The sequence below is a fragment of the Buteo buteo genome, chromosome 8 (assembly GCF_964188355.1).
Source record: "Buteo buteo chromosome 8, bButBut1.hap1.1, whole genome shotgun sequence".
NCBI classification, from domain to species: Eukaryota; Metazoa; Chordata; class Aves; order Accipitriformes; family Accipitridae; genus Buteo; species Buteo buteo.
In genome coordinates this window covers 19720964-19733668 of record NC_134178.1, presented here as the reverse complement: position 1 = coordinate 19733668, position 12705 = coordinate 19720964, and the positions used below count along the sequence as shown (strand labels likewise).

Here is a 12705-nt window from a genome sequence, read left to right as displayed (position 1 = left end):
AACCTTTCAGCTTCAGTGTATCCTTCTGTAATTGAGAGGAACCTTTCAGTTTCTCCAGTCCGTTGCTTTGTTATTATACAGGGTCATTTGCTTTTTAACAGAGCAGAAATTATGTTCTTTATCTACTGACTATATTGTTGTTAGGGCCATTGAAACCATAGATACTGAAGTCTGATACCCTTTGATTTAATTACCTCAACCTGTTTTTTTTTCCTTCCTAATGCTTCCCTCCTAATTTTTACAACTTTTTTTGAAAGCACAGAGAGGCAGTTAATGTGTTGGATAGAAATAGCTGAGGCTGGTAGGTGACCTGCTCTTTAAGAGCCTGTTGGAGAACTGATTCAAAACCACTTACTAGTTTCTTCTCTAAGCTCCTTGTATATTTTTACTACTTACAAACTGACTATGTCTGTATATTTTCTGCTTTCCTTCTGTGTAATTGAAGAGAGACCAACTGTCTGAGGTTGTTAAGATACGAGTCCCATGACATTGATGTTTCTGAATGCCTTCGCCAATACTGTCATTTTAGTGCAGGACAACCATGACATGTGACTTATGTTTCCTTCAAGGCTCCATGTTGCTGTAGTTCCTTCTAGTTTTCTCTTGTGTGCATTAAGCTTATCCTTGTGCTGACTGGTGAAAAGACATGGACAATTACTCTGTATGAGAGTGGACGTTTTCTCCTTTTTTTCCCTATCTGTTAAGTTTCTGTGTTTGTTTTTAACTTGAATATCTTTTAAGTATAGTCCAGGCAAGGCAAATAGAATTAGTTTACTCTACATGCAAGCTAATAATGTATAATGTACTAATCATGACCTTATCTCTTGAAAATGGTGATCTAAAAATTATCTTGGTATTTAACCTAGCTTTTTAACGGCAACAGGGTAAAAGAAGAGTTACACAACTGTAAAATCAATGGGACTGAATGTAGTAATTCACTGTCTACTCAAGCTAAGAGTTTTTCTGCATGGTATTAAGATTTCAAAGTCAGTATTACCTTTTATGTAGTTTACTTCTAACTTTTTTTAAGCTTTTCTATACCAACTGTATTAACATGTAGGTAATGATTTGTTGTATTAATTTGGTATTTAAGCATCGTTGAGCAAACCTACACCACAGCAGAATTTGTGAGTCAAGCTATTGACATCAATGAACCAATTGGAAATCTTAAGAAGTTGCTGGAACCCAGACTGCAGTGTTCCTTGGATGCACATGAAATTTGTCTCCAAGATATCCAGGTAAATTGAAAAGCTATGAGAGATATAACCGCTTAATGGAGAAGCATTTACATACTTCGTCCATTTCTTCCATTGTTTGTGGAATTCACACTTCATTTGATATATTCATTACAATTAAGAGTTTAATTTTTTGTCAGGTTCATTATTATCATCAGACCATTTAATAAGTACACACTAAGTCAGTGTGAATAAAATCAAAATACTTTTGGGGTTCCTGGAGTGAGGGTAAGAAAGGAAAAAATTACCACCTTGCAAGAGAAAGAAGAACAAGAGCAATGACAATACTATCTTCTCTTGAGGTACCCCACATAATTTGTTGCTGCCTGAACTTCTGTGAGTCTAATCTTGTTTTGAATCTGAATAAAGTGAGAAAGTTTTTATATTATTCAGGTACATAGATAGCAAAACATTACTCAAGAAATCCCCACACACACACTATTTTTACAGGCATCACCATGTTCATGTTAGACAGTATAACTGTTTCATGTTGTGTTTAGCTGCATGTTTTATTTGTAGTTATAATCAGACATCTGTGGCTGCTCCCGAAATAACAGGGCGAATACTGCTTTAAAGACAAGAATTGTTATGAAGGTGTTAAAAACTAAGAAAAGGAACTGTAGATACTTTTTACAAAGTGAAGGTATTGCATTTCTTTTTTCAAGTTAAAAAATGTCCCTGTAAGTGAAACTACCTTAAGCAGACAGAGTGGCAAGTTTCAAATTCTGATCGAATTCTTTCTGTCATGTACCGTGTCTACATAGTACTAAAAATATTTGCACGCTTCTTCAGAAAATTTGCTGCAGACACTAAGTGTTTCTAAAGTTTAAAGGAGAATAAGTTTGTTATAACTGGGAGACTAATACATATTTTTAATTTTTTTTGCTTTTATCAAGCTGGACCCAGATCGAAGCCTTTTTGATCAAGGAGTAAAAACAGATGGAACAGTGCAACTCAGTGTGCAAGTAATATCTAGGCAAGGTAAGCAGTTATATTTGTCTGTTGTACAGACAAATTAATATTGTAGGTGTGCTTGTGAGCAAACCCAATCCCCTACTATTTCTAGATGTAAAATTGAGAAAATCACTGAATGGTCAAGTAGCTTCAGAATGTCTCTTTCATTGTGTACTGTGGTTGTAAGTAATAGTAATTAAAATAAATGTTATGGGCTGATGCTATTTGAAATGTTTTTTATAGTAACTTCATATCAATGTCTAAGTAAAAAAAAACCCAAAACAACAAAAAACCCCAACAAACCAAAAAACCCTAAATGAAATCCAAACAGACCTGGGTCAAATAGTGACAGTTAGAGTATGAGGCTTTCATTAAGGGTGAGTAGTTACTCATACCAGGCCAAGTATCTAAGCAGGCGAAAGATTTTTGTCTTGGTAGGTGACAATTTCATCTTTGAGGTGAGTGAGCTTATGTGCTTCATGAACAGTTTGATTATGAGAGTATATGTAGCTAACTGAAAATTGGTATGAAAGGCTGGGATCACTATCTACTGTTTTCTTTGGATGAGAATTCAGTGTAAACCATTGTGACAGAGGAGCATTAACCAGGTGGGTAGGGATTTACTCATGCATAGTTTTTATTTGTATTATCAGGTATGACAGGATTTCCCCTTGTTGAATCCTCAGGAATTAGTAGCTTCATTGTTTAGCATTTTGTCCTATTCTTCTCCTTTGCCCCCTCCATATGTCTTGATTGGAAGGACTGCCATCACTCACTGAAGACAACGTTTATGTTGGGCACTGGGAACAGCTACAGATGTTTGTTGCCATATTTTCAAACAGTGACAAGTTCCTGCTGGAGTAGGGTATCTTTGGTACCTGTTTTGAGTTATGTCAGCAAGCAGATTAGCAAAATTTGGGGAGCATGTTTTGTTTTCTTGTGGCTTCAGTGTAGATTAGACAGAAGAGAGCCTTTCTGGTTTGTATTAACAGTATTAAGTAAGACTGATGATTTGCATTTGATGCTGAGTGTCAGGTGACTAGTGCTAGGTTGAATCCTCAGTTCCCTGTATGTAATGGGGATTGAACTACCTTTCTGTTTTTAAAAATAGAGTAGGAATGTCCTTCAGGGAACTGGAATAACTGCTCTTACTTCATGCCTAGTAACTTGCAGTATGCAGTGCTTAGACTTCCATTTTCAAAAGGATGCATATGGTAAATATCTTCACTATTATCTTCCTGTGTTTTTTGTTCTCTTCTTTATTGTAAAACTGAGGTGCATGACCATATAGCACAAGGACACAAGGAGCTGCTTTTTCCCCCTTTCCGCTTTTTCCCCCTTTCCGCTTTTTCCCCCCTCCCCCAAGAAACACCTGAGTTTTAAGTACTTTTGTTTAACTTTGGAACAATCCTCAGTGTTGTTTCTCATGCCACAATACTTGACACTTGAGCAACTCATAAGAAATCTGTCTGTTGAAGGCAAGTAAAGTATGGCAGGACAGAATATCAGAAAACAAGCAGCATGGATATAAATAATAAAAGGAAGATATTTGGATCACTAACAGGGAAATGCACTTTCTCTGACTGCAGTGTCCCTTTGAGCCAGAGGGAAAAAACAGCTTTTTGTGCCATCCACATATTTTTCTTCTATGGATGAGGTACTGAAAGATTCTTGATCTACTAATTTTTATTTTCCTTCAACTTGTATAATATATAGAATTCAGCTAGCAGTAATCAGTGATGCTAATTGTTGTGAAGGATTGGACTCTCTTATTTCTTAAGAGAAAAGCTGTTGTGTCAGTTCAAGTGCTCTATCAAATTTTGATTAGCCATCTGTAAATTCAAAGGAATAAACACCAGCTGAAACATAGTCTATTGTAGTTCTTTTACAGCATTTCATAAAAGATATCTTAATATAAGTTACAGAAGATAAAATATCAGTCCTGTTTATTCTTTTTACTAGAAAGACCATTCTGTCACTCCACCTTGCCTTAACTCCTTTCTTTTGGTTTGAAGAATGCCATTGTGGGAACAACAATTTTGAGTATAGCCCTGTTCTGTACTGCTCTTAAATAAGCATCTTGCAAGTCTGTGGAGATCTAACTGTGTTGCATCATATGTCAAAGAATTTGAAAAAAGCTTTAATTTTGAAGACCTCCATAGCAAATATTTTGGTGTGGTTTTTTTTTTTTTTTCAGTCCAGACACAAGTTATCTGATCAAGGCTTTCTCCTGCCTGTTTGACTGTAGACAATATCAGATTAACACTTTGCCATCCTGAAGCTGTCAAGGTTGATAGGTGTTTTTTTTCTTGAGATATGGTAAAGTGGATTGTGACACTATTTTTAGTGGCTTACTTTTTTTTTGTTTGGGGTTTTTGGGGTTTTTTTAAAGAAAAGAAATGGAGGGAAGATAAATTTTTCAGGTTGTAAATTCCAGTGCTGGGTGTATGGCTCAGGTTGAAATCTTTCTTGGGAAAACTTCAGAAGTGGAAGATCTGGCTGGCAGTCTGTCACCTGAAGGAATCTTTTCTTGCTTTATCTACTTCCTTAATCAACAGAGTAGAGGCAAGCTTGAATGGAAGTTGTCGTGGTTTAACCCCAGCCAGCAACTAAGCACCACACAGCCGCTCACTCACTCCCCCCCCACCCAGTGGGATGGGGGAGAAAATTGGGAAAAGAAGTAAAACCCGTGGGTTGAGATAAGAATGGTTTAATAGAACAGAAAAGAAGAAACTAATAATGATAATGATAACACTAATAAAATGACAACAGTAGTAATAAAAGGATTGGAATGTACAAATGATGCGCAGTGCAATTGCTCACCACCTGCCAACCGACACCCAGCCAGTCCCCGAGAGCAGCAATTCCCCGCCCCCACTTCCCAGTTCCTATACTAGATGGGACGTCCCATGGTATGGAATACACCATTGGCCACTTCGGGTCAGCTGCCCTGGCTGTGTCCTGTGCCAACTTCTTGTGCCCCTCCAGCTTTCTCGCTGGCTGGGCATGAGAAGCTGAAAAATCCTTGACTAGTCTAAATACTACTTAGCAACAACTGAAAACATCAGTGTTATCAACATTCTTCCATACTGAACTCAAAACATAGCACCGTACCCGCTACTAGGAAGACAATTAACTCTATCCCAGCAGAAACCAGGCCACGCTTTTTTCAGATGAACTGTGGGAGGCAGACATACTGAATTGAAAGGGCTAGAATGAGAGCAGTGATCTCTCACAGTCATTGGTTTGAGCAATAGGAGCAGAGAGACCTGTATTATGGAGGTGGACAATGTAGTTTTGCTTTCTATTTCTTGTTGTTTGCAAAGAATATGAACAGGTAGTCTAGTTAACCTGCCCTCCAAGTCGTTCATGTACCACATACAGCCTTGACTTGTTTAAGTTTGTGTGTTTTGAATGAGCATCTGTAGCTGCTGTTTCTGTTGAACACAGTTCTGTCTGTTACGCACACCCAAAGCGCACCTGCAAAATTAACATTTTCCCAAACAGATGCTGTTCCACCTACTTTTTAAACGCTTGACTGACATAAGAGGTTAGTGTCTAGCTGCTTTGAGAATTTCTGTGCATGTGTATGTAGTTGTACTATAGATACTTACACAGATTTTGGGACTCGGTGGTGGTGAAGTGCAAAACGTTCTTTGGATTTAGGTAGCTGAAGTCCGAGCATTTTAAGTGTGTAACACCTCATTTGACTGTGGTTTCTAAACTGTTTTTTGGCAATAACTAGGCTTTTATTATTTTCAATATGTAAAGGAACAATTCATAAGTGTAATGAAACATACTGATTTAGATTAAAGGTGCAGTTTGAGTAATGTCCTGTCTCTGTCTGTAGTTAATACTAGACATTTTAAGGAAAAAAAAAAAAAAAGCAGGTTGCCTGTAGGTCAGTCTGAACCCTAGTATTCTCTAGCTTCAGACAAATAGCAGTGAAAGGGCTTGTACTGGCAACATCTGGACATCTCTTGATAGCTAATGTCCTTGAATTTTTGTACTTTTTGTACCAGTTTATGCTTCTGGGGTGTGTGACGTAGTCACATTGTGTTCCACAACTTAAGTGCTGTCCAAGGAAGACTGGACATCTGTTTTGTTATGCATTAGGTAAAGGGAGACATGTGAGAAGAGATGCAAACAAATGCAGTGAATTAATGTTGATCTAATGTTGCAGTAGGTTAGGTGGCCAACTGTTAGTTCACGACATTTCTACTTATAAGCTGATTCCTCTACAGAGACTCATCACTTTGATCTCCATGTTTGCATTATGGATAAAGCAGTAGATTCACGCTTCTGTTGACATGTAGTTATTTGACAGACAGTGAATTATTTTGTTGAGCAATAGTGAACTGTTCCTCTCTAGAAGCTTTTTTTCTTTACTTTCTTTCTTGAAGATGAAAACGAGAATTTTAACCCTTAGTGTTTTCCCTTACCCATTCCTGTTGGACTTTAAAATAAGCCTGTGCTGTGCATGTTAATCTTAGACGGCCTATATAAAACGCTCTCCTAAGTAAGGTACTTGTTTGCTTTTTCATTGTATTTGCTTCTTCATCTGATCAGCCACTTATTGGTTGCCTACACCTGTTTTCACTTCCTTAATTTCGTATTGCTGCATGTTGTACTTATGGTCTTTGTAGTGTTCCCTTTCCAATATTTTTCTCAAGCTGAATTCCTTTTAAAGTCTGGAGGAATACTTGTCTGAAAGACTTGGTTTGTTCTTACTTGTACTACAGGTAAGTACTCCATTTGTTTTCCCTTATAAACTGTGAATGGATTGTGGTTTTAGCTTTTAAGACCGTCACCTACAGAACCTATCATCTTACACTTAGCTTTAATATAGATTAGACGGGAGGGACCCAAAGTAATACCTTACGGAACAAGATACTGAAGTTACTCAGGCCATGTAATGTTCTGTGAATCCTACTTTCAACTGCCTAACCCTAGTCAAGGTTTTCCAAGTCATAATAAAATGGAATCTTACAGATTTTTTTTTTTTTAAATGTGCAAATATGTTTGATAAAAATCTCTTAAAGAAGTGTGGTTGCTAGTTGTTATTATAATGGAAATTATGTCACAAAAAATTGAAAGAATTTTCTTCTGTTTAGCATATTATAATGACAAAAAAAATCTTCTATACAATGTCAGAAATTTGGTGATGCACCAGTTGGACAAAATAGCTTCTCTGAAGACAACAGAGAAGGTGGTGATACAAAGCGTTAGTAGCATTAGTGAATGTGTTCTTTATTGCTGCAGAATAGATACAGACATATCTTCTAAATCCGTGGACTAATATCTTAAATAACAGACATAAAACCAAATCATGAATAGCTGGTGAAGCTTAAAACATGAACAATTTTCTAGTTTTCTTTTAACTTGCTGTTGAACACACTGCCTATTGCAGGGTACTGAAAGAAAATGCTAACTCCTGTATGTAGACCCCAGAGATATCAGGGAAATATTGTAAAGGCTGAAAGAAATGCTTCTTTGTTGGGGGAGAGAGGTGGATGCTTGTTCTGTTTTTTTTTTTGGGGGGGGGGGGTGGGGTGGTGTTGCTTTTTATTTTCTTTGGTTTGGTGTATTTCTTTCCAAAATACGTGTTCTTTATGCCCACATGATGAACATTCTGTTCAAGATATGTGAAATGGATCACCTAAATAGAACAGGAAGCTGTAATACTGGGGGAGAAAAGAGGGACAGCTTTGTATTCACCTTACTAAAATATATACTGTATATTAGAATGTCATTCTAATTTAGAACACTTGCAGAAATTTGATGATGTGTTTGTGTCATGCTTCTTTCTTTAGTATGCTAACACCTATTTATCAGAAAGCTTTAAAACAACCTTTTTTTTTTTTTTTTCATATTTGCATTGCTATCTTTAAGTTTTGTGTTTGTTCTTTCTATACCTAGGGATAGAGCCCAAGTTAAACATCCTTGAAATTGTGAAGCCTGTGGAGACTGTGGAGGTAGTGATTGATCCAGATGCTCATCATGCAGAGGCTGAAGCTCACCTTGTTGAGGAAGCTCAAGTTATAACCTTGGATGGAACAAAACATATTACAACAATTTCAGATGAAACCTCCGAACAAGTGACGCGATGGGCTGCAGCATTGGAAGGATACCGAAAGGAGCAGGAGCGCCTTGGAATACCCTATGGTAATAATACATGACTCTGTCTGTGTGTGTGTGCGTATGTTCAGGTAGGGGCTGGGTTCTTTTGTTTGTTTGGGGAATTGATGTTTTTTCATAAATGATAATTAGTTTTGGTTATATAATTAAAGTGCTCCAGTACCTCAGAGAAAGCTTCTTATGGTATGGGTAAGTACAATGCAAATACCTGCATAAGAGAAGGCTAAAGAGAAGTAGAATCAGCACTTGTGATAGTTTTATTAAAATAGTGCTTTTTTGCCTCATAACTTTGTTATTGCAGTTTTTAGAAAGCAGTTTTCTTCTTCCTCCCCTCCTTAAAAATGTGCATGTTAGTGATAAGGCTCTTTTTCGTGTGTGTCTGAATTTGAACTACACTCAGTAGTTGGTGGGGGTTGCCTGTAAAGATACTGAAACAACTTGTCCATAGGTTGTAGGATGCTGAGTATGGTGTTAAATCTGATTTTGCATGGAAAACCATACTTGACTTCAACATACTGGAAGAAGATGATTCAGAACTGAATTTAAGTATTCTGGTAGATCATTATCTCTTTTGAATTAATGTCGTTACTTAGCAGGTTGCTAATTCAAGGTTAGCTTAGAAAAAGCATCTCTGAATGCCTGTTTAGGATTGAACTGAAATTGTGGGTTTTAGACCTACCTCACGTTCAGGAGATTATCCAGCTGAGTTGCTTGTTGTGACTTGCAAAAATGTACTGTCAAGGCGTATTCAGCACGTGAAGCTGTAGTATCTAAGCAGACCTGCAAAACTGGAATATATTTGGCAAGTGGGATATTTGGAAGTGTTTAAGAATTCCAGTGATGCTACAGGTCTTTGAAGGACACAGAGCTTGCCAGTATTTTGAATGTATTTTTGATAACTAAAGCAGTGGCTTTTTCATGCCCTTTTGTTGTTCTCATTGGCAAGCACTTCCAAAATAGTTTTTATCATGCTATGTCTGTTGATAATTAAGGATTTGACACAGAACGTTTCGGGGGCGGGGGGGGGGGGGGAGTGAGGCATTATCAGGAGCAGACTGAGATTTTTCAGCATGTTTTCCCATTCATATAAGAAGAAAATTACTTAAAACCATGTTGTTGTTATGTTAAATAATGTTGTTAATAAACTTTAATAATGTTGCTACTTTAAGAAAACCCTATAACCTGCAACTGTGACTTTAAAAGTTTAATATCTTTTGTATTATGGGAGTGCAGATTTTCCAGGAAAATCATACTAGTTCATTATGGCAGAGATCTCTGTATTAAGAATAATAGTGTTCTCTTGATATCAGAAAAATGTCCTAAATTGCCTTCCTATAAAGAATAACATTTTAAATGTTATCCGAGTTGAAGTTGCAGGGACTTGGGTTGAAACAAGGCACCACTAAGTTCTATGTTATGATACAGTCAGAAGTTTCTGAGAATAAAGAATGTTCTAAAACTTCTTATTTAGTCCCCCCAAAAAGCCCCCCCCGCCATTTTTATAAATACACATCTTAAAAAATAGAAAACAGGCCAGTTTCCTTCAAAGAGTTGTGAGGCTTGGTTCTGTGAAGTTCTCTGGAATTATTCCTTGAATCTTTTCAAAAGACAGGGTACCTTGATATTAAAAGTCAAATCCAGTCAGTAAATAATGATCATCCAGGAAGTTAGTGGTTCAGTATCTTCATCCTTACTGGTTTCTCTGTTTCGTGCAAATGGAAAATTAGCTTTTAGCAGGTCTTTAAAATGTTGTGGCTTTCCCTTTGTGTTATGTTTCGGTGGGGTTTACTGGAGATTGCTAGTTCTTAGCTGTTAAAGGTATTTCTGCTAATACAATCCAAAAATCTGGTTCCATTGTAAAGGTCTTTAGGAAGAAGGAAAATATTAATTGGTATGAGAAATAAAGCCAGGAAAGGGAGCAGCAGAAAGTTTGGAAACCATGGAACTGGTTAGAGAAAGTAATGATTCATGTTACCCTGCAGATTATGTTCTGTCAATGAGAATAAATTAGCAGCTTTTTGATGAAAATTCACTGCTGATAACGTTTTGAAGACCAAAACCCTTTTGGTGTGGCTTTTCCCAAAGGATTACATTGTATGGTTTAGGTAGCATCAGTGAAAAATGATGCAATGTTACTGTCCTTTATTAAGCAAAATGGAATTTGTGGCTTCTAGATAGTTTATAGACTTAGAAAGCTTTGCTTCCTTCAATTCTTAAAATGAAGACTTGTCAAGCTGACATCTGTTTGGGATATTGTAATTTAAAAATACATAATTGTTCTGCTCCTGTTTTTTGCCCTGGAGACGGTAAAAGTAAATATCCCTGCTTTAGTTTCCATTTCCAGTTCATACTTGTTGACATGTTTTAATATATTGCGTACAACATTAACAAAGTTTTCAAGATGATGCTTAGATTTATCCATCCTCTTTCTAGCTTGTTCACACTAATACGGCTTGAAACAACAGACTTTTAATGTTAAAATTTGTTCAGTCAATGAATCATGTATGGCACATATCTGGAATTGACTATTTATTACCATTTCTATATGTTCCTCTGGTTTGTGAGTTGTCTATAGTTTTGTGTGTTTGGCAGTGGCATTTAAACCATGTGCTGTTGTGTTCTGTTGAAATGTCAGACAAGCATCCCAAAACTTGATGCTGTGGCTTGTTTGATTCAAATATACGTATGCATTGGGTCCTATTGTATCAAATCTTGGTTTAATGGTTTATTTAATGTAGTCTTTCTAGATATGGTGTATTACACTTACTGTTCTATGTTTTTATCTATCTATCTATATATAGTGCATGTCTATTAGCCCACCCATGTGGTGGGTTGACCCCAGCTTGGTGGGTGAGCCTCCACCCAGTCACTTCCCCTCCAGAGGCATGGGGGAAAGAATCAAAAGGACCAAAGGGAGTTTAAAAGAAAAAAATCATGGGCCAAGATAAAGACCATTTAATAAGCTGTCCTGGCTGTGTCCCTTCCCAGTTTCTTGTGCACCCGCAGCCTACTTGTGAGGGTGGCTGAGTGAGAAACAGAGAAGGCCTTGTGTCGGGACTCCAATACTCTCTGACCAGGTTCCTTTAGATATTCCATGTGTGGAGGGTGTAACATTTAATATCAAATTTACTTGAAGATGGTTGATGTTACATCATATTTCTGATTTAGCAGAGTGATGCAAATTATGCTAAAAACACAATACAAAGGTGAGTTACACTCAGAAAAATACAACAATTGCAATAATCTGTTCAATCACAATACCAATGTGATTCCCATTACTGGTCTCTGTATAATATGCTCACCATCACGATGTTGGGTGTCCCCAGTTGCTGGGAAGAAAGACGTGGGTTGAAACCAGCCCAAGCCTGTTGTTCTCTTCAAAATTCTTTTGCTAGTTGTCTAGTTTGTGTACTCTGTGTTGGGCTGAGCCATGTATTCACTCCCCACATGCTGGTCTGGCTAACTCGGGGAGAAGTTTACACCACCAGTTGATCCACTCAGCTGTTGATAGCTGTTTATCTAAAACAAAGGCCACCCTCCACCTCCTTTTTGTTGAGATAAAGTCAGCTTCTTTGCATTATTCTCCGGGCTGCATGGGCGCTTCACCCTTGCCTATCTCCTCTGAGCCTTCGTCCATTGTAGGGGAGTCACATTCCACCCCTTGGGCTTTAGTCAGTCACACCTTGACTCTGTGCAAGCACTGCTCAGCAGTAGCTGAAACATCAGTGTGTTACCAACACTGTTTTGGTCACCAGTGTGAAACACAGGACCATATGGGTTGCCATAAAGAAAATTAATTCCATCCCAGCCAAACCCAGTACGATGGTGATTTCAGATGGTTTAGAAACTGAGATAACGTGAATGAGTTTAGAATGTAATATTTCATCATAAACGCATGCTGATCAACATATTTGAGAAAGAGCAGCCTGGTGTGAAAGCCATTACTCTTTTTTGAAACTAAAGACCTATGGAAAAAGAATAAAAAAAAATACCTTCTGTGTTTGAGAAATGTTGGGCATAGTTCTGATGTAAAAGCTTTTGCTAAAGAAAATACCTTTTTTGCCCTTTCCATCTCCCCACCAAGCAACACCACTCTGTCAGCATTTTAAGAGGAGTCAACTTTCCATCCAGTCAGATTTGGTCATGGTAACTACACTTCTTGACATTATATATTTTCTTTTATGGAAGTTTTTATATAAGTGAAAACATACTGTCATTGGACTTTAACTGAATAGCAGCACTGACTGCCCTAGAAGCAGGCCCTTTTTAAAAAATAAATAAATAGATAACAAGAACCCCCTAAATAAAGTTTTTTAAAAGGCCTTCAGAAAAGGTCATACAAAAAAAGAGAGAACTTTGGGTTTCGGTTGTTTGAATG

At 37.3% G+C, this 12705-nt stretch overlaps 1 protein-coding gene across 7 annotated transcripts in view; it reads left to right on the top strand.

The window, feature by feature from the left end:
- The window catches only part of GABPA (GA binding protein transcription factor subunit alpha), a 28360-nt gene that overhangs the window by 4479 nt on the left and 11176 nt on the right, over positions 1–12705 (top strand). For all 7 annotated transcript variants that reach the window (XM_075033889.1, XM_075033892.1, XM_075033891.1 and 4 more), the window contains 3 exons: positions 1094–1238; positions 2132–2216; positions 8109–8354. In XM_075033889.1, the coding sequence (XP_074889990.1) occupies positions 1094–1238; positions 2132–2216; positions 8109–8354 (476 nt within the window). The remainder of the gene's footprint in view (positions 1–1093; positions 1239–2131; positions 2217–8108; positions 8355–12705) is intronic.